This window comes from Amblyomma maculatum, chromosome 4 (genome assembly GCF_055883805.1).
Source record: "Amblyomma maculatum isolate TAMU_Amacu chromosome 4, ASM5588380v1, whole genome shotgun sequence".
NCBI lineage: Eukaryota > Metazoa > Arthropoda > Arachnida > Ixodida > Ixodidae > Amblyomma > Amblyomma maculatum.
Genome location: NC_139347.1, coordinates 71,739,739 through 71,761,421, shown reverse-complemented (window position 1 = coordinate 71,761,421; position 21,683 = coordinate 71,739,739). Strand labels below are relative to the sequence as shown.

The following is a 21,683-nucleotide window of genomic DNA, read 5'->3' as shown; positions in this document are numbered from 1 at the left end:
ACGGGACATAAATTTTACCTAATTCCTCAGCGTTTCTTACCTGGTTTTTGCTCTCAGACGTTTTACAAAGACTAACAAAATCTATTAGTGAGAAAATATATTAGGCTAGCATGTGACATTCATGAAAAAGTGGTGCGTACAGTACTGAACAAAACAAAACATTTCATTTCAGTTTCAATTGTTTAGTTTTCTTTACCACGCCAGCACTTGCACAAAACCTCGATGGGAAGAAAATGTTAGTGTTTGTACTTAATAGGAGACAAAATACGTTATCATTTATGGGGCCAATTTAGATCCACACATCAAGGATACATGCATCCTTAATATCGATAACACAGATCCGGAATTTTTCTCGATTTGCACGAACAGCGCTTTTTTTGACAACTTACTTTGTCGACAGGGCTTGTCTCGGTGCAAATCAAAAACTCAGATTTGTTCTGAATTTATGTCGTCGAAAATGTAAACAGCCGCCTAATGCCTTAATATGAAATGCACTGAAATGTGATGGTGTTTTATTGTGTGGCTGTGGCCGCGCTATAATTGCAGTTTGAAAGGAGATGTAATTCTGCTCTAATCCCATTGCTTATATAAATGAGTAAGTGCAGATGTAGTCGTAGTACATGCCACTTGAAAGTGGCAGCGAGGTCATAATAATTAAAAACAGACGGAAATTGAGCAGGGTGGAAAGCACCCATGGAAGGACAAAGATAGAAAAACACACTAACACGAGCAATTCATGTCAGACTCCCCCTCCTCGCTTTTCCCTTCCGTCACATAGGTTTTCCTGGTTGAAGAAAAGGGCATTACTGCACAAAAATGTGATCAGAAATAACAGAATTGTAATTTCATTTTCAAAATATCTTGAGTTTACCCAAAAAAATAACAAATACATTTTTTATTTTTTGTTTACTTCTAACCTGGCTAAGATATGTTCAATAGAAAATCAAAAATGATGATTGGAATATGCAGCATAAAACGGACAAAGTCGCGCAGTTTGTGCGCACTCCGGCTGTAAAGGTAATTAAGTTGAAAAATCGAAGGGAAAATTGCGCTTACAGCGAGTTGTAGATGAGTGCAATACATCTAACATGGTCAGTTGTATCTTTGGCCTTCTTTCATTTCAACCCAGAAAAATAAGCATTCGAGACACGCCCTGAACTGGGCATGGTCGAAATCCATAAAATATTGTTACAGGAGAGTATTGCGGTTATTGATTGCATAAGGTCTTACATTGGAATGTTTAATTATCAGAGGTGTTACAAAGCAAGCATAGATATAATATAAATGTGGACACAGCAACGGCGTCTAACTCGTTCCTGCTCGCTAGCGAAACTAAAGTTAGAACTAGGTTACGTATGTGTCGACTCTCTTCACTCTAACGCTAAAACATAAGCTGAACAAATTGAGGCAGATGCGAAATCTTGTTTCAGCAGTTGACAGAAAAGAATAGCAAATATAGCAGGAACACCTCAGTTCATCAACGCCGGTTACGTGCTCGCCGCGATCTCCCTTCGTTCTGAATGCTACGGGTGCCGTATTCGGGTTTCTCTTTAAACACCGTCACCGTTCGCTTATACGAAGGACCGCTCGTATGCCGGGTGCACCATCGGGCCTTTCAATGCAGTCTTCCAAAGGGTATTGCGGGCGGAAGCCAAACAAGGGGGAGCACAGACAAAGTGGCTGAGATGAAGCTCGCCTTTATTCTCCCTTTCGTACCGTCTCCCTGGGTGCATCTACACAAGTCACCCACGCTTCCGCACGTAGGCAATAACGGACAACGTGGAGACGTACGTATCGCGCACTTGGCAGCGATCCAAAAACCAGAAACGTCGTGCAAAGTATAATAAGACGAAATATATGCGAAAAACGAACGCTATGGAAAGGCTGAGGCAGGAAGAAATGCGCATCGTTCGAAGCCAAGAAGACGTGCTGCAGTTCGCGACGAACGTGCGATGCTCAAGACCGGCATTGTGACTTTCGTTGGGGGCCTTTATTTCTACCCGTTCCGCCTCTATTTCTCTCATCTTGCCTCACTTCCTTCCTCCTACAGATTTTGTTATTTATTTTTTTTTTTTTGGAATGGAGTACGCTACTCTCCGTGCTCTTTTCCTACCGCAGGATCATTACCCTTTTGTACGGCAAGCGTTATCAGACAATTCGGGTCGGTTCCAACTTGTTTTCGCTTAGGAGCGCTTCCGAACTGGAAACCAGGAACGAAAGAATGCGAAACGCAAGAAAGCAAGAAAAGAAGGAATCGGCGACGCAAAGTACCTAATGACGCTTTAAAGCATTGCATAAGTGAAATAACTGCCGGGACACTTTTTGGGAGACTTTATCGCGCCTGATAGAATCGGCAATGGTGTCGCCCGACGCGCTCGCGGTGATGGTGGCGCGGGTATTTAAATGGGCTTCCCCTTTTGCCAAGTGCTGGGTCATTAACGACAACGGGTGCACTGCAGTGCCACTGTGCTAACTGTGCCGAACAAGAGGGGTCGCGACCATCGCCCAACACTCGCTGTTTGGATGGGCACAGCTAACGACGTCCATGCAGGAGAACTAGAGTGGTAGAATATCTTTCTTTTCTCCGTGCTTCAGCTCCGCTCAGGTTTGTAGTTTGCAAAGCGCTATCACTGTTTAATCGTTTTATAATAAAATAACTTCGGTGATTTAGTCTTTCCACCAAAGAACGGTAACGGCGCGAGTGCGTGTTGTCTGAAATCTTTTATTTGGTTTTATTTTCAAGCTTGCTAAAGACAGAAAGGCATCTCCTTCTTGAATGAAAGCTAGTTTCTCGTCCTTGAACGGTTTTTGAAAATAACCGGCCGGAAGTAAAATGAATAAAGCATGGTCATTTTACTGCTTTAAAATGCTGCCCAAGGACAAAGATCGTGAGCTAATAGCGATCAACTGAAAAGTAGTTTTGGTCTAACGTTGCTGGTAGAAGAAATGCTCTATTTAATGGTCGCGACCACTAGCGTCTGTCGAGGTCACGGTTGTTGCGAGTAGTAGTACGAAAACGGTCGCACCACGGTCTTACATTTAGAGAGCAACTATTTCAAAACTTTGTTGCACTCGAGTAGTTGCTCAGATTGCTGTAGGCGGAGATACAAAGTAGCCGACCAACTAATGTAAGCGTTTTAAGAGAGCGCTAGTGTTTAAGGAGATCGAGAATAGACAGGCGAACAATATCGGAAGTACTTCGTCATTATGAAATCGATTGAGTGTGACAGCATCGCGCAAGCAAGGGACAACCACCATCGAATGACTTTTGATGCTTTGTTAATAGAGGCTCCAGGCTCGGATAGAAAAGCGTTATTTAAAAGCCCTTTAGATCCAACCCCATCGTACCATGTCCAGTGCCGCGGCTTATAGGCAACGCTGTAGGGAGAGAGAATTTCTCTCTCCACTTGTGGAACAGAGGAGTGCGAATTCGGAAGATGGTTGCCCCGTGAAGAACCGAGAGTGTGTGTCCACTGGACGCAGGTGGTTCTGACGCGGACAGAATAATGAGCAACCAAAGGGCGCTTGGTTGCTAAAAAACCAGACCGGTGACTAATGTGTAAGTCAACGGGTGAGGGCGACCGTGAGCTGAGAAGAGAAGCTGAGGTATTATAGACTTCGGGTGCGAGGGTGCGACCCTCTGGTCAAGCGGTTTTTGTCAAAATTTATCGTGATGGTTTAATGGCGCTGTGCTGTGCGTGTGAGGCGGTCTCACATAAGGCGAACATTCAAGGAGAAGCATACAAAGCCATACTGCGAACCCAGCCAGCCAAATAGGAATGCTTTCCCACAGTGTCTTAGAAACAGAAGCAACACACGGGACATCCTGTCCACACGAGAAAATGAAGCAGAAGCCTGTACTCTATGAACTAAGATTGCTCCCCTGAATGTCGCTGATTTTAAAACAAAGTGTATTTGTCGATTAGTGTGGCATAATTTAGAATATAATGAGTGATATATGCAAATGCAACAAGATCCAAGCATTCAGCTACATCAAAGAAGAAGATACCACCATACCACTACACGATTTCTTCTAAATTTGCAGCGTTACGACTTCTGCTTTATGCGCATTAAACGATTTGTCAAAGGAATAAACTCTTTACAGATTAGGTCTTATAAGACTAGTGTGAGTCTTCAAATAACGTAAGCTGAAATGAACTTCGAAGCACAGCCATTTTCTGGGCTCTCAGTTGGGAATAAACGGTTTGCGATATAACTCGAGGTAACGTTTTAAGTCCCGCCTAAAGCTTCATTTCTCTAGTCATAATACAAGTAGAACAAAAATATGAGCGTCGCACGTTTCTGAAGCATACGTACGTATAAATATACTCAGGCTTCAAGTAACAAAAAACATGATAAAAAGCTAGCTGCCACTCATTGGAAGAAAACATGAAACAAAAAATAACACGTGTTCCAAGTTTAGGGTTATAGACGAAGCAGCAGTGGCTGCGAGAAAGTTGTCTCTTGCCCCAGAAGAAAAAAATACGTCTCCAAGCTCAACGAATACTCGTCACGTTCTTATTTCAGCTAAACCTAAGCAATCTTTATGACAACACCGAAAATAAATAAAAAAATGTCAACCAAATCTGGAACGCACCAGGTACAGTCATTGCGCCTCGTTCACGCGTCGTGTCGCATCATTCGTCTAAGTCACTCTCCATCAAGTCCTAACAGGCAAACGCGACACTGTGCGTCAAAACAAGCCCAATAAGGGGACAGGCCGAGGAAGCGAAAATCGAACAAGCACATAATATAAGACAAAATAAAAGAAGAGGAAAATCAGGGACAACAACAAGGACAGCAGAAGCGGCGGCTGTCGCGTCCGACCTGGGAGCACAATCTAAAACGATCAGCCACGCTGTTCTAACCCGACCGTTGGCGGCATGTCCGTGTGCGAAAAAAACCCAACGGGAGCCTGCGTGCCAGTCAGGTAGCCAATCAGGGCAAAGCAAAATTGAACCCCGCGCGTCTGGACACACCGACGAGGAAACAAGAACAATATGTCCGGGGCGCTCGAAGCACACACTGACGCAAAATCTGAGCGAAAAAAAAGAAAGACGTAGGGAAGGTGTTTGGGAAACGAAAGGGGGGAGGAGAGAAGGCGAAGGAAGAAAAGAAGAAAGAGTATAACTGGAATAAAATATAATATTTAAGTCTGAAGCCGTGGAAGAGTGCGTGAGGGAAAGATGGAGGAGGTAAGGCTGGAGGATGAAGGCGAAGAGAGGTGACTGCCTCCATCTTTTTCCGCTCCACGAGGCGCTTTCCTAATCACCGATGCCGCGGCGGGCCGCCGAGGAAGCCGGCGTGCAAATCGATAACAGGAGCGCACTGCAGCCTCCGCCATCCGCGAGCCGCCAGAAAATTCTCCCAGGCGGCGCTGCTAGTCGCCACCAGCAGCGAGCAGTGATGTCTACCACACTGTGGATGACGGCTCAAATGAAAGAGCAGCGTCCGTTCAGCGCCGGGCGAGGGGGTGTTTATAGCTGTGCAGCAGGTTTCGTCAATTTGCTCCACTTTCCGCTTTCTCTCCTCTCCGTTCCCCATCGTCCACTCTTTCTTCCTGATATCTCTGAATTCGAGCACGCCGTTGTTTTGGAGAGAGGGGAACTGGAGAGAACGTGTCTTCAGAACCAACCGAAGAGAGATTTCCAGTATGCAAACGACATCCGCGTTTGCGGATCCGCTGAGGTGCATTGCGAGCCAGGGGAGCATGATAGTCTCCTGGTGCGTACACGCCTAAGTGGTGCTGTATCCACGGCAGCGATGTTTGTACCGCGCAGCCGCACTTGTGAAACGGCATGCAGTCGTAGCACGTGCTGCATGCTGGTTGGAACGAAGCACGTATGCAACAGTGGCGTATTATTGGAGCGGTACCGCATTCGAGGTTTCAGAGTAGATGGAACGACGTCGTTAAGATCGCCGGCCCCCAGAAGGGTCTAAGATGACTTGGGATAAATTTAAATTTCGCCTACACCGAGCACATTTCTCCAAAAAGATAACTTTTATAACTTTGGAAGCTTTGTAGCGCGATGGTCAGTTAGTAAAAGCTGTTCATAACATCAACACTTAATAAGCTCTCGCTCTTTAGTGTAAGTGCATTCACTATCCAGGCCATGAAGGTGCTCTGAAAATATATTTATAGTCGCACCCTAACGCTACATAACTCTAGAGTTCGCCTTTGTGAATACTCGCACCAAACTGAAAAGCTCTGTGTGGAAATGTTATTTAGAAATAATTTTTAAATACAGTTCGTCCAAACCGCTTTCAACCGCTTAGGGTGGCATCTCACCAGGCGTTCATTTCTGCCCTCTCCGCGTTGACTTCAACTGGACCCTGTGGGTGCAACCTTTCACTGAGCGCGTCCAAGTGACTGGGGCGGACGAGTTATGGTGGGGAGATCCGGAAACCCCTTCTTTTATTGGTACTTAAGCGTGTGTTGAGTTGAGTATGATAGGGAAAGCATAATTATTCATTGGTTATACTGTTGGTAGTAGTGAAGACAGCTAACATTTTTGCTTTCAGGAGACGAGAGAGGCAGAACAAATTATTTGCGCGTGTGTTTTTGCAGCCTTAGCAATATATCTTTTCATGGTTATTTAAAATTATAATCGGCATACGTCGTCACTTCCGCTCTATCCGATATTGTATGCCGCTTTTATATCTCGCTGGATTACATTTCATTAAACGTGTTTGCCCCATCAGTTATTCTTCGGTTGCAGGTACCCAATAATTATTCATTGATTCGATTCAGTTCTTTCGGCCTTTGGTAAGCCTGTGCTAAAAGCCCAGACAGAGGTCTGCTCTCTTTAAATAAGGGCACGTTCAGCGAGTGCTTAAAAAGAAGCCCATGATGAATGCTCGTACTTTTCACTACTAAACGTAAAGGGATCGAAACGCGACAAACAAAGCTATATTTCCCTTATTTGCGCAAGAAATATAACCAAAGTTGAGACAAATATCGAACTTCTTGTCTTGATGACACAGCTGGATCGTATTTATAGTCAGTTGGTAAGTTTTTCAGCATTTACGCTTAGAGTTCTCGCAGACATAGAGTTCTATACACTACCTAGAGGGAAAGCTGAGGGCGCTGCACTTCAGCCACCATGGGCGCGCTAAGAATCATGGGCCGGTGTGCTACTTGTTGCGGGACAGTCAGTTTATCTCGGGTACGTGGAGTGGCGTTACTGCGATGTTTCTTTTTCGTCATCATCATCATTTGAAGGTGCGTACATAGACCGCGAAAGCCATAGTAGCGAAGGCGCAAAAGCAGACGTCGCGAATAAATGGTTTCCGTTTCCCGAAATGCCACTAAAAACTTCCTTAAGTGATTGCACAACCATAAATATTTTCATAACATTTTTTTATTTCAAAGTTTGCCTATTAAGTGCGAAATATTGGTATTTGTACTGCTCAATACTAAGCCAATAGGAGAAAGAGCCATCGCTTATATTGGATAAATCTCACACTGGCATTCTGTTTCTCTCTCTTTTTGTAATTTATAGTCACAATATTCAATCTTGGGACATTATTTACGGTAGAACAACGTTTATCTTTGCATTAGTTTTGGCCAAAAGTTGTAGTTCTGCACTCGGTAGCTCTCCGGCCCATGGTGCTTTGTGCGCCCATGGTGGCTGAACTGGCCGGCTGGAAACTTCATGTAAACTCCCATAGACGGCAGCACAGTTTTCCCTCTAGGTAAGAGTGAGAAACTCTATGCTCGCAGACACCCCTAGCGATTTAAATAACTTAGAAGTAAAAGCGCCTTTTTGGTGTTCAGCATATTTAAAGTGTATTGTGTATGCAATACAGTATGAGCTTGTTTGTCCACTGTAAGTAACTTTAAAATGTAAAATTCACCTTAATATCTGCTTAAAATTCCTGCTATATATATATATATATATATATATATATATATACAAGCATTTCAACCCAGAAGAGCCGAGCACCAGGCCGGGGGAATGCTTGTACCCATTGAAAAACCGGTGGGTAACCGCTGACACCAGGGATCGAACGAACCCGGCACCTCGCGAATGCGAGGCGGATGCTCTACCACAAGGCCACCTGTCATGCACTTTTTTTTTCTGCGACTGATGATTTGAGCACTTTTTACTTGTCTCTCACTATAGTTTGTTGAATCATGCGCCATCTGTTACGTGCCAATTTCGTTCATGTTCAAAGAGGTTTTTGACATTTGTCTGTTTTCGTTGTACAATACGTGTAAACGTTTAGTAACATCTGTACTCACAAAATGCGAATCCTACCTTGGCCTGTGCCGGCAGATGAATAAATAAATAAATAAAGTATAATAAGCGGATAAGCAAAATATAGGCGAATTTTGGAAGCTGTTATAAGTTTATTTAGCAAAGTTAATAGCTTTGTTGCGTACTAAAATCTATTGGGACAGGATCATTCTACTGCATTTGGTACGAAACAGCTCAGGGATAACTGACACCAACTGCACAAAACACGAAAGTTGAGAAAACTATTCTAAGGTTACTACTGCGCTTGTCATTTTTATAACTTCGTTTGGTTAGAGAAAGGCGGCGATCAACCAACAAAAGAAGCCATATCCTGACCTCTCCTCCTAGCAACAATAAGAAGATGCGTGCTGCGTCGCTGAAATTTCGCGGAATTCGCGATGTGCCTGAAAGAAGCGAGATTCCCGCACAGATTACGGCGACGACAAAAGGAAAAGAAATCCTTTTTTAAACTTTCGCAGCATATTATGCTGTAATGTTCGACACAATGCAAAAGAAAATCTGAGAGGTAAAAAAAATAAACAAATTATTGAAAATGTTTCCAAATTGACAGTTTTGTTTATTGTTTAACAAGCCCCCCCCCCCCCCCCCCCCCCTCCTCCCCTTCTTAGGGTATATACCGTAGCTGTAAGATCATTGATAACGTTGAAAAAGACGTTGAAAAGCAAGTTCGCAGATCGAATTCAATTTGATCTGTGGAAAAAAAAAATTCATCATGAAGTGCAGTGCGAAAGTTTCGACCGAGATTAGTTCGCAAAAATTGATGCGCATAAATGCGACTGAATTACATCAGACTACCATCAGCAAACAAATGAAGGAAAAGCGAGGACAAGTATGGGTGAAGGCAATAGGCACTGAAACATTCGTTTGTGTCGTTGAATGGGTAACTAATAATTAATCTTGTAGGTAGTTGATCCGAAAGTAGAAGAACAAACAACCACATGCCACCGGTGGGATCCCGAAACCACCACCTCCGAGTTTTGTATGCGGCGCTCTACCGCTAACCTGAAGCGACAGTTAGCTGCTCTAGTTAGTTAGTCTTCCACTTTATTGGATATCTATGTTAAGAGCAACTTATCTTTGAGAATGTTCGCCAGCGCGCCCCTTTTATGTATCAGGCTGTCTTGTCTCATATTCAAATTCCATTCATGTTTTTGGACTGGGTGTTTGTTAAATGTGTAAAAATCCGTGCTTTCAAATTTTGCATTAGTTGATTTCTTTCCTTGAACGCTGTGTGCAACTAATAAATAATGAACGCGTCAGACTATAACGCTAACAAAGTGAATTGGTAAAAAAAAAATTTCTTTTAAGTATACTTTTGGCGATTAAGCTGACAAATCTAGCTAAGCGAAAACTTCATCTTATTGGAAGCAAAATGAAAGTGTATTCTCGTTTTCTTTTTTTTTTATCTACGCTGTAATGTGCTTCTCCGAGATTTCTCTATCCTTCCTAATCTGTTTAGAATGAATTTGTTTTCTTTCTTTTCTTAGTTTATTTTTAATAAAGCGTAAGCTCGGCACATATTGCGTATTATCAAATATCAATGATTTACGAGATATGAGCGTCCAAGTCCAACATTGGGGCTTTTAACTTCCGAGCATGATAACTAATGCTGTCATTGCACGAACTTGAATATATTTTCAGGTTTTATCAGGGAATAAATATCGCTCGAACAACAAAGAGCTGCTGCTCAGTGAGAAAGAACTACCTCACCTATTCCTGTACGAGTACATCCGGTGCAGCGCGGCCCACGATAGTGGCACTGACATCAATCGAACGGGAAAATACGACCCTGTACAGGTCGAAGCTTTATCTGGACTAGTGCGAATTCACACCGCACTTATCAACAGGGCGAGCTCCATAAAGACGTATGGAGAAAGGAGCGGAAGAGAGGGAGATATATTAGCAGGGAGAAACAGAACATCGAACAGTAGCTTCGATATTTTAGAAACAGTGCTAGCTAGACAGACAAAGCAAGGGGGACTCGAATGCGCCGTACCTCCGAGCCGGTAGTTCGTTCCGTAGACAATACCTGCGTGGAATTGTTGCCCCATATTGAGGAACAAAACAGGCAGTCGGGAAAGTACAATACCTCAGAATCAGCCGCAATCGAAGCATGTGCTTTTTAGCGCGCTTTAGACAAACTAGACCTTTATCGCTCGAAGCGCGTTTCACTGGCAGGCTTTCGCGGGCTTGACTTTCACTGTACGGTTTTGACGCCGCCTGTGTGTTCGTGCCCTTTCGAGAAGAGCACGACGTACGCGTCGCTTGGTGGGGAGGAAATGAACTCTCCCGTGCAGCAGCAAGAGAAGGTGTAGCGGGGCATGATGAAGACTATTGTTGCGGGACAAAAAGTACTCCCCGAAGGGTGCAATGTTGTTAGCCTTGTGGGGAAAGGAAAAAATGGCTGAAAGCGAGTTTGGCGTGGGGTTCTTTTTGTCTGGTTGTGCCGCTTGTGCGGCACGTACTAAGAACTCAGTGGTCGTGCTTCTTCTTTGCAAACCTATGCTGTGGCCGCTGGCTTTGTGTCAACTTTCTAGTCTGGCGCGGTAGATAATTAGTTTTCCTGTCTCGCGCTGCTGCTGTAGTGTGACGGCACATTTCGCGCTTTCTTTGTTCCTTGTTGCGACGTGGCGTGTAAACTCGGCTGCTTTCTTCAGTATCAACGGGAAGCCAAACAGCGCAAACATGGGAGCTTATTAAATTTGAATGGAACCATTTCGCATCGACGATCGTGAAGATAATCTGAAAGCTTTCCGCGTGTTTTTTATTTTTATTTTTTGATCTGGCGAATTTATTTCTCGTTATTGTAATTCTAAAATATTTCTGAAAGAACACGTTGTAGCGCTTAAAAAGTGTACGGCCTGCCGTCGTCACACTCTCACGTGGAGAAACGAAGCGAACATAAATACTGTCTGCAAACGCTTACGAAGTAGAAAACAAAGCTCACTTTTCTGAAATCACGAGCAGTTTGTAGGGATGAGAGAACGGTAGGTTTCAAAGTTGAATCGAAAAGAAATATTGTAGAAATAATGAGCTAAATTCTGACCTTTCAAACTTGCTCTTAAAGTGAATAAAATGGAGCCTAGGGTTCCTGCTCGCACCAGTGCTATATACAGGGTTTTGCTGCTAGATGTCGGCTGCCTTATAGGCCAGGTGCGTCGAAAACACACCCGGAGAGGAACATTACGGAGCTTTAACGTGGCTAAACCTACTACAGTTTGCTTATGCACTAGTTTGGCGTAGTTTATCGTGGCAGATGGTAGATGTAGAGGACGTTGTAGGTGTTGTTCACGTCGCCTAAATTGCATGACACTTAAGCTCCGCCTGTCTGGGTGTGTCGAGACGCAGCTACCATCTCCAATTTCCAGATCCCCTTGTGGAAACTACTTCATGCTTATGCACTTCTCTACTAGTCTCTGTTTCCTGTATTACGTGCACATAGAAGCTAGCATACGGTAGCAAATTGCCACATTATATGAAAGACCACTCGATGTCAATATAAAGCCACACTTTAACCAGGCTTTATACAAATGTGCCCAATTGCCTTAAAGACGGCGTTTGGTGTAACTCGAGATCCATGGGTTCTGGAAGGCTGCATTTCGATGTCGCCCTTCTCTCTCAAGGACAAAGCTCGACTTGACAACGCCTGCCAATACAGGAAGCACTCAAAGGTCGAAGGTCCGGGCTTCAAAAGCTGCTTTCCCGATTTATTCCATGGAAATTCTGTCCAATATAATTAAGTTAGTATTAAAATGCCAGCAAATATTAACCCAATAATTTTCAGTATATTGGTATGTATGCGAATGTTCGCACAGAATAAGCGCTTATAATAAACAGGGAAACACCAGCGGTGGCATTATGGTACAATATGTTATGCCGTGTAATTATGATACATGCGCTCTTATACCAGACATTGAGGCAGGTTTCAGTAAGCCTGGTTAACGGAGGCTCTATCACGCTAGGCTTGAGGTCCCAATAAGAGGATCACAAATGCTCTAGAGGGATTGGACCGCGTCACGGCGCTGAAACCTCCATTTCAATTATTAAAGCACTATCCATATATTTCCAAGGTATTCATTCTTTATGAATAATTTTGTGCGCAAATTACATGTTTCTTAGAACTTATCGAATAAGGGCATATCCAATTCGCAATAAGTACTTTGAATTATCGCACCCCTCTAGCAGTCGGGCACTCTTAAGAGACAGTGAGAGAACAGTAATTAAAATGCATTTGCGGTTCCATTGTCTTCACGTATTGCAAATGCAATCAATTCGTATTTTCTGGCCGAAAAAGAAGAAAGCTTTCGATGAAGGATAATTATTTTTTTCTACTCAGTGGTGTGTATAAAGGCTTGACAATCGGATTCATTGATCATTGGAATGCTGACGGGAATTCCTGTGCCAGTATCAAGCGGTAATTGCTGGACAACCCGCATGTGGATAAAGAAAGTGTCACCTTTTACAGTCTACAGCTTTGCTTGACCGAGAATAACACAATTTTAATGTGCGTGTTTATCAATCTGCTATTATAGACCTTGGCACTATGAACGTGGTGAACGCATCCGCTTTTCTTACCAGTGCTAAGCAAGGTAAGCATACGTTATTTAAGGGATCGCGTTTGGGTTCTGTGTCCATCCTTTAAGTATCAACTGCACTGACGTCTGAGGGCGGCATAGTACTTCACAAAGTTAAGCGAGATATTCTATAGTACAATGCTGTGTCTCTTTTTTGTCGCTGTGTTTTAGTACGTTAGTGTTAGGCTAGAGCAACAGCGACTCTAGTGTCTTTGTCGGCGTTTTGTATGGCATCATGAAACCATATGTAATGGCGGAATCAGCAGAAGCAGTCAACTTGGACAACTTTTTTTCAGACCTTCGAACTCAAAGCCGGACACTTTACTCCTAGGCAAAGAAGTAACGTTAGTAGAACTTGGTTAAAACGAGGCTTTCAATTTTCGGAGCTTATGCGGGTCTTTTTATAGTGCCTTTTGACAACGGAACGAAAATTTTAAAATTAAAGAAATAACAGTACCATAGTGATAGTCCAACACGCTGCATACTCACTTATGGCGCTGAAATGCAGGGCCTTTCACCTGGCGTCACGTATGCGAAAGCAGAGGCACATTACAATTTGTTTTATACAATCTTCTTCTACTTCGAGGTAAAAGCGAAAGCCTGAAGCTTAGGCAAAAGGAACGCCGAGTTGCTAAACCCAGAGATCTCCTAATTTAACCAATAGAAATATCTTCTCGTAACACTTCTCTGCTCATTCATAAGGTTCGTCATTTTCTTCTTGATAGTGGTTAACTAGCCGAACGTCACACTGGCAAGCCCTACGAATCACGTGTAGAACTCGTCCAAAAATACTGGCGTAATATATTTTCTCTATTTCCTTTTTTTAAATGCGAAATTAGTTGGTAATTGTCACTTTAGTGGTGGCGCGGGCAGATAATGTCGGAAGAGAGCGTCGATACCAACTGTCAATCTCTAATAACAAAAAAAAAATCATGTCCACGCCAGGTGTGGAACCACCATCATTCCATACACCTGTCGAGTGCACAGACCACTACGTCACATCGACTTCTTGCGAACTAGTCCTTAATTGTCATTTCCTGGTGTAACGACGCCGGAGGGCGCTAATTGAAAGAACAGCAGCAGTAACAGTAAAAATATAAAATTAGGAGAATTTTAGAAAGCGTCCCTTGAATATAGACTATAGAGGGCAGCGAAAGCATTTTGAAATCACTATCTCTCTCAATGGCCAGGGAGCCGCAGATGAGCCTCGAACCTCAATGGCCCTGTCTTGTCCACATTGTAGGTAGCATATTTTAATGTGAAATAATTAAGAGTAAAACTAGAGGCGTAGATGTCGGAAAAGCAACGAAACGTAGAACGAGCTCATAACAAAACTACAGGCACGAAACTCCCAATGCTTTAGTATTTCCGCATGTAACGATACTTAAATGCACGCCTGTAAGTTTTTGCGGCTGTGTTCTCGTAAACATGCATCGGCGTTGATGTTTGGTGTAACGCAAATCACGATGAGATAACACAAACCATGACTTACTTTTAGCTATTGGGACACCAAGAAAAAAACATGCTAGGATCAGAAAATAGTGCGTCGTGTATGGCTTAAACGTTCGCCAAATGGAATTTCAAACTTGTTAGAAAGACAACAGAATTTCGGATACGTTTGTGCAATTAATGAGATTTCCGAGTGATTCTCAAGCCACGCGCCGGTGTGTCTGCACTGTCCGGTTGTCCGATACACTCGTATACTTGTAAAACCAAGGCAAATTCAGTCACCAGCAACTAAGTTCTGAAATGACACACCTTACATAACAATCTCTCGAATAATAACAAAAAATACCCAAGTGCTGCTAAGACCAAGCTTCAAAAGGAAGCTCTGAACGTTTTCCACCGCAGGACTACGGTGTCACTTGTACGACGGCTTGACTGCATTTCATAGTTTTGAAACTGCTCTTTTAGTAACAGTGACACAAAATTGACAGTTCAGGAGGCGGGAGCCTTCGCCTGACACCAGTGGTCTTGCCTGTAGCAGCCTGTTTTCAAGGGTCTTCGATCAAATAGTGCCTCTGGAAATGGGTGGATCACCACTACGGTCGAATGATTTCGAGCTGGTTCAGTTTCTTCTCTTTTTCGCAGAAATCACTGTCGCTACACTGGCTGCGCAACCGGAAGCAAATATTTCGTCGCATTTTGCATCAGATACACGGCGTAATGGAAGTCTCAAATTACGTTTACAGAACAGCAAAGCAGCACCGTATTACAGCCAACCACAAGATACAGCGTAGCGGAAAAGACTTTACGCGGGTCACCAATGGCATCTCCAGTTGCGTCCCCTTTCAAGAGTGTTTTACAAAAACGAAAATATTGGGGAACTCAAGGTTCGCTGTTAAGGCTACGAAGCGGCAGCGTTTATGTCTCCCGTTTGCGATCCCTGTTGCGTACTCTTGTCCGCGTACGTTCCCTTGGCATTCGCTTAATCCCTAATCTCTAATTTGTGCCTCGATTATCTCGAACATCGCCTTATCACATGATCATAAGCTGCCCCACTATACGCAAGCCCACCCAACATAGTTATAAAGTCCCTCTTTAACTAAGCTCTACGAACGGGCCTGCTTAGCCTAGGATTAGCATGACCCAAAGGTCATGTGCGGTTCGACTCCGATCTCAAACGAGAGAGCCCAATTGGCAGCCCCCGCCATGTTATGCTGTCTCATGACGTCACACCAACTGCCGACCAATCAGATGCCACCAGCGAGGCTCCCGAATTTCCTTAACGAATTCAATAATGGTGAATTTCCAAGAGAATAAGGTCTTTAACGCTAGATCTCAGATATTTATTTGTTTTACGCATCAGGAAGGTAGCAGACTGCAAGTTATCAGCTCTGTTGGCAAACTCAGAGAAACCATAGCTTTATGTTCGAGAGTGGTAACAGCAGCGACGCCTCTTTGTTCTTTCCATAGTATGTATATCGTGGATGGCTACTCTGCCCCTTCTTTTACGACGTAGTCATAGGAACCCATTCAAGAACGGGTGACTGCTATGCCGCCGCTTCGGTCGCTAGGGATGCGGTCAGGCGTTGAATGCGTAATCGTCGCCACGTGTTGCAATACCTCCCCCGTGACTCTTTAGAGTGGTGGCTGCGCACAGACAATTGACTGCTGAACAAGCAGTGAATTCGCACACGTAAAGTGACGCTGAAACGTGTTTTTGGAAAAAAAAAGAAGAGTTCTGTGCGGCAATTAATAGCTATTTGTCCGCTGAACAAGAGTAGCAGGCTTAAAAATGTCAGAAATGAACGCAAGCGGCAGTTTTCAGAAGAAAACGGGCAACAGCGGGTCTGCCTTCGTAGCAAACGCCGCTGTTGCCCGTGATTGGACAATTATGACGTCATTCTCGGTATGCCAGGCCGGCGTCGGTGGTGTTGCTGCGTGCGCGTTGCTTCAAGTGACTTGACAGCTCGATTTAAAATGGTAATGATTATTCGAACAATGTAAAACACCTTGGGCACTTACCGCACGCTTTGACCAGCCAACAGTTCCAAACAACGCCGCTACGAAAGACACTGTCGAGTACGCCGACAGCGAAAGCGAAGTCAGCACACTTGCGCGAGTCAGAAATCGGCACCCGAGGGCGAAAAGCGCACAAACTGGCCCGCTATAACATCTACCCTTTACACACTAAATCACATTTTGCCCCGCCGGGGTAGCGCAGTGGTTACCGCGTTCGACTACTGTTCCCAAGGACGCGGGATCGAATCCCGGCCTCGGCGGCCGCTTTTCGATGAAGGCGAAAAGCAAAGTGCCCGTGTGCTGTGCGATGTCAGTGTACGTTAAAGAACCCCAGGTTGTCGAAATTTCCGGAGTCCTCCTCTACGGCGTCTCTCATAGCCTGAGTCGCTTTGGGATGTTAAACCCCACAAACTAACCAAACCAACTAAATCACATTCTAGTAGCAACAATGGAATAGGTACTGCATAGGGTGCAATCCTAGTCCATAGCGTGTTTATAAAACCTTTGAGGTTCGCGCAACTGCACAACGGTGCAACGACAAACGCGTGCGTACTTTGCAGCTCCGTTTGCGGAGCCCGCTGTTCAACGCAACGCCGAAAATGGTCCGGCTTCAGCCTCATCATGAAATCAGACAAGTTCGCAACACCTGCAGCGCCAGATGAAGCGAGCTTACCGAAACGGTACCGGCAGCAAGCCCGGCGAACGGGCACTCTGATCGAGCACACTCCCTGGTCGTCGCTACGCCTATATTATTTCGCATTGGTGCCACAGCAGACGAGCTCGGTGATTGAGCAGCGCTTTAGTAAACGGGCTACTCATAGAACTGCCTACTGTAAATCACTTTCTCACAATGAAAGGAATATATCATGAATTACGACGCCGCTTTAAGCAGAGGAGCTAATGAGTACAAGAAGATCAGATGAGCAGCGACGCACCAGCGACTGCCGCTACACAGCTGTGAAGAGAAACTTACTTGCATAGCAGTTATCTCTCCTACCAGCATCTCGGTATGGTTCACGATCCTCACTAAGAGTTAATGTTTGACATTCCGTTTTCCCTGGGAATATTATTTAAGATAACAAAAAAAAAAAAAAAATTCAGCACGCTTTCTTGACCCTAGAGCAATGGCTGCACGGACAGCTTGCGTAGAACGCGGCCGGCGTGGCATGTGGAAGCAGTGGTGCCTTCAGAGGATGCTTGAGCGCGCTGCTGCCTCGTGAGAAGCACGACATTTCAGACACTGCATTATAAATGACTATTGTAAATGCAGCTTCGTTCCGCCGATCACGTATTTCGTTTGCTGTACCAACTTAGTACTTGTTGACATAGTCGAGAACGGTGGCGAGCTGTGTAGCAACAGTGAGCCGCGAATCACGTTTTAAGTTTGGTATCCTGAGTTTAGAGTAACGACGCCCCGTCGGGGTGGCGAACGCAGTGGTTACGGCGCTCGACTACTGTTCCCAAGGATGCGTGATCGAATCCCGGCTTCAGCTGCCGCTTTTCGATGGAGGCGAAAAGCAAGATGGCCGTGTATTGTGCGATGTCAGTGAACGTTAAAGAACTCCAGGTGGTCGAAATTTCCAGAGTCCTCCACTACAGCGTCTCTCATAGTCTGAGTCGCTCTGGGACGTTAAACCCCACAAACCAAACCAAACCAACCTAAGCGTTACGACAATGAAGCCAGCCGCGCGACAACGGTATTAACCTAATTAGATGCGGGAACAACGACAGAACGGCACCAGACTTCAGTTGCGTTGATTTAATTGGAATCCTAAGTGACTGCAATCGCTGCAAAGATTCGATGATCGTCATCGGCATGAAAATCATCAGTGCAAAACACAGCTGATTCCGAAAGCAAGAAATTTTTCCTTTTTGTTTCTTATCCTCTGAAAAACTATAAAGCCCCATGTCGCCTGAACCACCAATGTAATTCGCACAACGGAAATCCGTGCTTGTAGCCACTAGTCGCTTCATGCACTTACAAGAATGTTCGGTTTCCAATGACACGAGCAATGTGTTAAATTGGTTCACAGGAAGGGAAAGGCGCAGTAACTGTCACACTTGCTCTGTGGACACCCGAACCGCGCCGTAAGGGAAGGGAGGAAGGTGGGAATGAAAGTGGAAAGAGAGAAAGAGGAGCCGTAGTGGAGGGCTACGGAGTAATTTCGACCACCTGGGGATCTTTAACGTGCGCTGACATCGCACAGCACACGACGCCTCTTCGTTTCGCCTCCATCGAAACGCAGCCGCCGAGGTCGGGTGTGTTTTTCAGACATTGAACGGCGTTTATTTTACAACTGAGCAAAAGAGGCTCACTAGTCGGAGGGCATCGAAGCGCGCGGCGCGAGGTGCGCCCCTCCGCAGCAAGTGCATATCTGCTGGTTGACCTCGTGGAATTTTTGAACACGCTGAAAAGTCAGCACAGAATGACCGAACTGGAGAAAACAAACGGCATCAGCAGCACATTGCACTGATCCGTCGATCACGAAAGCAAGCGTGCAAAACGCGCGGCTGGTCTAGCCGGCAGCCTGGTATTTGAGATTAGATAGTAGAGACTTTTAGTTTAGCGCTACCGCTTACCGCTACCGCGCGAGTGTCAGTACGCATGCGCAGATCACCCCGATGCCAACAGATGGCGCCACGTTCCTGTTAAATGTCGGCGGACGCTGCATGCGGGGACCAATTAGCACGTGCTGTGCTGACGGTGCGCGGTAGCGGTAGACGGCAGCGGAAAGCGGTAGCGCTAAACTAAACGTCTTTAGTTTAGCGCATCCGCTGACCGCTACCGCCTACCGCTACCACGCGAGCATCAATGCTCATGCGCAGATTACCGTGATGACGAACGATGGCGCCACGTTCCCGTCAAATGCCGGCGGACTCGACACGCATGAATCAATCAGCGGATGCTATGCTGGCGGCGCGCGGTTAACTCTCTATTGACGTCACATCCGCCAGTTCCCTAGTTTCGGTTTCCCGTCTCAACCGCTCCCGGCAGCGACGAGGGCGTGACCGCGGGGCATTTTAACAAGCGCTTTCAGTTTTTTTTTTATCTACTGAATTCAGCAATATCTGTCACACACTTTAAAACCCCTTTTTTCCAGCAGTCAAATTTTACGTTGTTTGAAAACCGTTTGAGCTTCCCTTTAACGCGACTGCAGCTGCAGAGGAGTGAGTGCAAGTGGTCGTGCAATGCGCGGTCGTGCAATGCGCGTTCATGCGAGTGAAACTACGCTGGCTACGTGAGAATAAAGACGAGCGATACTCACCGCCATAATTTGGCCTCACCCTCTTGTCGTACCCACGTGTAAAGAAGGCATTCAGAATCTGCGTGATGTTTTGTCCACGTTGCGTTTGTCTGAAAAGAAAGTAAGAAAAATGATGCACATATTAGCACACATTAAAACATGTAAGAAATTAATACAATAATGATGAATGAGCCAGCCAGTGCCTAAAAGATTCTTCGTTCTTTTGTTTAGTTTTTTTTTATTGCTTCTATTGCGCTCTTTTTAGCGTTATGATGTGCAAGGAATGGAAAAGCATTGTGATCTTTAAGTAATAAAGCAGCAGGTATGACAAGGGCTGATATTTTGTTTTATATAAGTTTACCTTGTTAGATAGCGTCTTTATAGTGCTTAATGTCATCATATTCACGGTATAGGAGTCACTAATTTGGTCGTATGGAGACGTTTGAAACTCTACTGTAATGATCGGTGACATCACAATCAGTTCGCGCGAAGAATTGCGATATATTGTCGTTCATACATGAAATTCCACACGAAGCGGCGCATAGCTTGCTGCAAGCTTGACTTTGATACCATAACATTGTTCTTTTATGGCACGTAAACAGGAGTGTTATTTTCTTCCTCGTTCGTAACCAATCGCATCAAGAGTGAAATTTGGAGCACCGTAAGCGACACTCACGCCTCTAATCAGTGGCTGACGAAAGTCGACAACCAATTTTGGGCACGAGGAAACGCGATCTCCCAGCAACAGGCGCCGAGCAAGCATTTTTTTTTTTTTGCGTTCAATTTTGTTTCCGCCCGTCCAGTTTGCAATTTACACCGCCAGGCGACCGCTGCCGTGCCGGTGTTTCTAATTTCCGACCGCCTTCTGGCGGCCTTTCATTTACTCGCGCTCTTCTACATCCGCTGATATTCGCTGACAGATCCCCCCCCCCCCCTCTCCCCTATCCGACCCATGCTCTATGTATACAAGACCTGACATTATTTCTTCACGGGGCTTTCAATTTCGTGTCAGGTGAGCGTTTGCAATACACAAACCTTGGGAGATTTTGGAGTTGGAGAAGACGAAGAGAAAGAACTCGTCTCACAGTTTTTTTTCTTTCCTCAGTTAATTTTTTTCTGGCCTTTTGTTGCCTTTTCACCTCTAATACCGTAGCCGCTGGGATGTTACCCATTTTTCTACGTATTTAAAAAAAATACATATTGGCTACTTTATTTTGTGCCGTCGCAGAAGAAAACTGCGAGTAAATGTGATGACTAGGCCATCGAATTTCATCGTTTTTCAGACCGTTATACAGTTCGACGGGCGAAAAGTCCACTTCAATTTCTTTATAGCGCCGTTAGGGAAAGCAGTTCCATAACCTGGGACAATGGGAGGAGACAGAACAGTCGAAGAGCCATTTCTATTCAGTGCATATTTTGTTTCTACTGTTGTTTTCATTGGGAAAGAATCAAGAGAAGGGCGGGACCGAACTTCGAGAGCGACGTGAATTGAATTCGTGCCAACGTGACTTTCCTCACCGTTTTTTTTCGCGAGCCATTAAATTAATTTTGATTGGCAGAGAAAATTAGATTTCCGCTCAGGCACGAATCTCTGCACAAGGCTTTGAAATTGGCGCGGCGCGAGTCGGTGTACATTTGCAAAATTTGGTAATGGCTTTCACTCTTTTTCGTTCCATTGTCCGATTTTTATAGCTCCCGGCTGGTGAATACGCGCCATGGTTGTATTTTGTTTCTAGCGAGCGTAAAAGGTAAAGGGGAAGGTATTAAGGGATAGGAAAAGTGGGATATTGCTTACATTTTCACGCGGATTTGAGACCGCATTCGCGTTTAAACCAACCGGATTACTGCTCGAAACCTTCGTTCAGTTGGTTCTTGTGACACGGTATGATTGATTGTAACACGGCTTGCCGTAGGTACGGTACAGTATATGCGGTGCGGTAAGATAAGGTATGGTATTGTATGATACAGCAAAAAACTAGGGTTTGGTATGATATGGCAGAGTAGGTAGGGGGCGGTATGGTATACCATGGTATGTTACAGTGTGGTACGGGTTAAGTTCCAGTTATCACCGGAAGCTGATGAAGATGGATAGTTAAACGTATAGAAAGGATGTTTTGATACAAATAAGTGTAAAAGGG

The 21,683-nt window shown here is 44.8% G+C and overlaps 1 protein-coding gene and 1 non-coding gene across 4 annotated transcripts in view; one reads left to right on the top strand and one right to left on the bottom strand.

The window, feature by feature from the left end:
* The window catches only part of Rdl (Resistant to dieldrin), a 228,489-nt gene that overhangs the window by 180,522 nt on the left and 26,284 nt on the right, over positions 1-21,683 (bottom strand). For all 3 annotated transcript variants that reach the window (XM_084601925.1, XM_084601926.1, XM_084601924.1), the window contains exon 2: positions 19,567-19,655. In XM_084601925.1, the coding sequence (XP_084458051.1) occupies positions 19,567-19,655 (89 nt within the window). The remainder of the gene's footprint in view (positions 1-19,566; positions 19,656-21,683) is intronic.
* TRNAS-ACU (transfer RNA serine (anticodon ACU)) lies at positions 16,488-16,560 on the top strand. The gene has a single exon. It is a non-coding gene; the product is annotated as a tRNA-Ser (tRNA).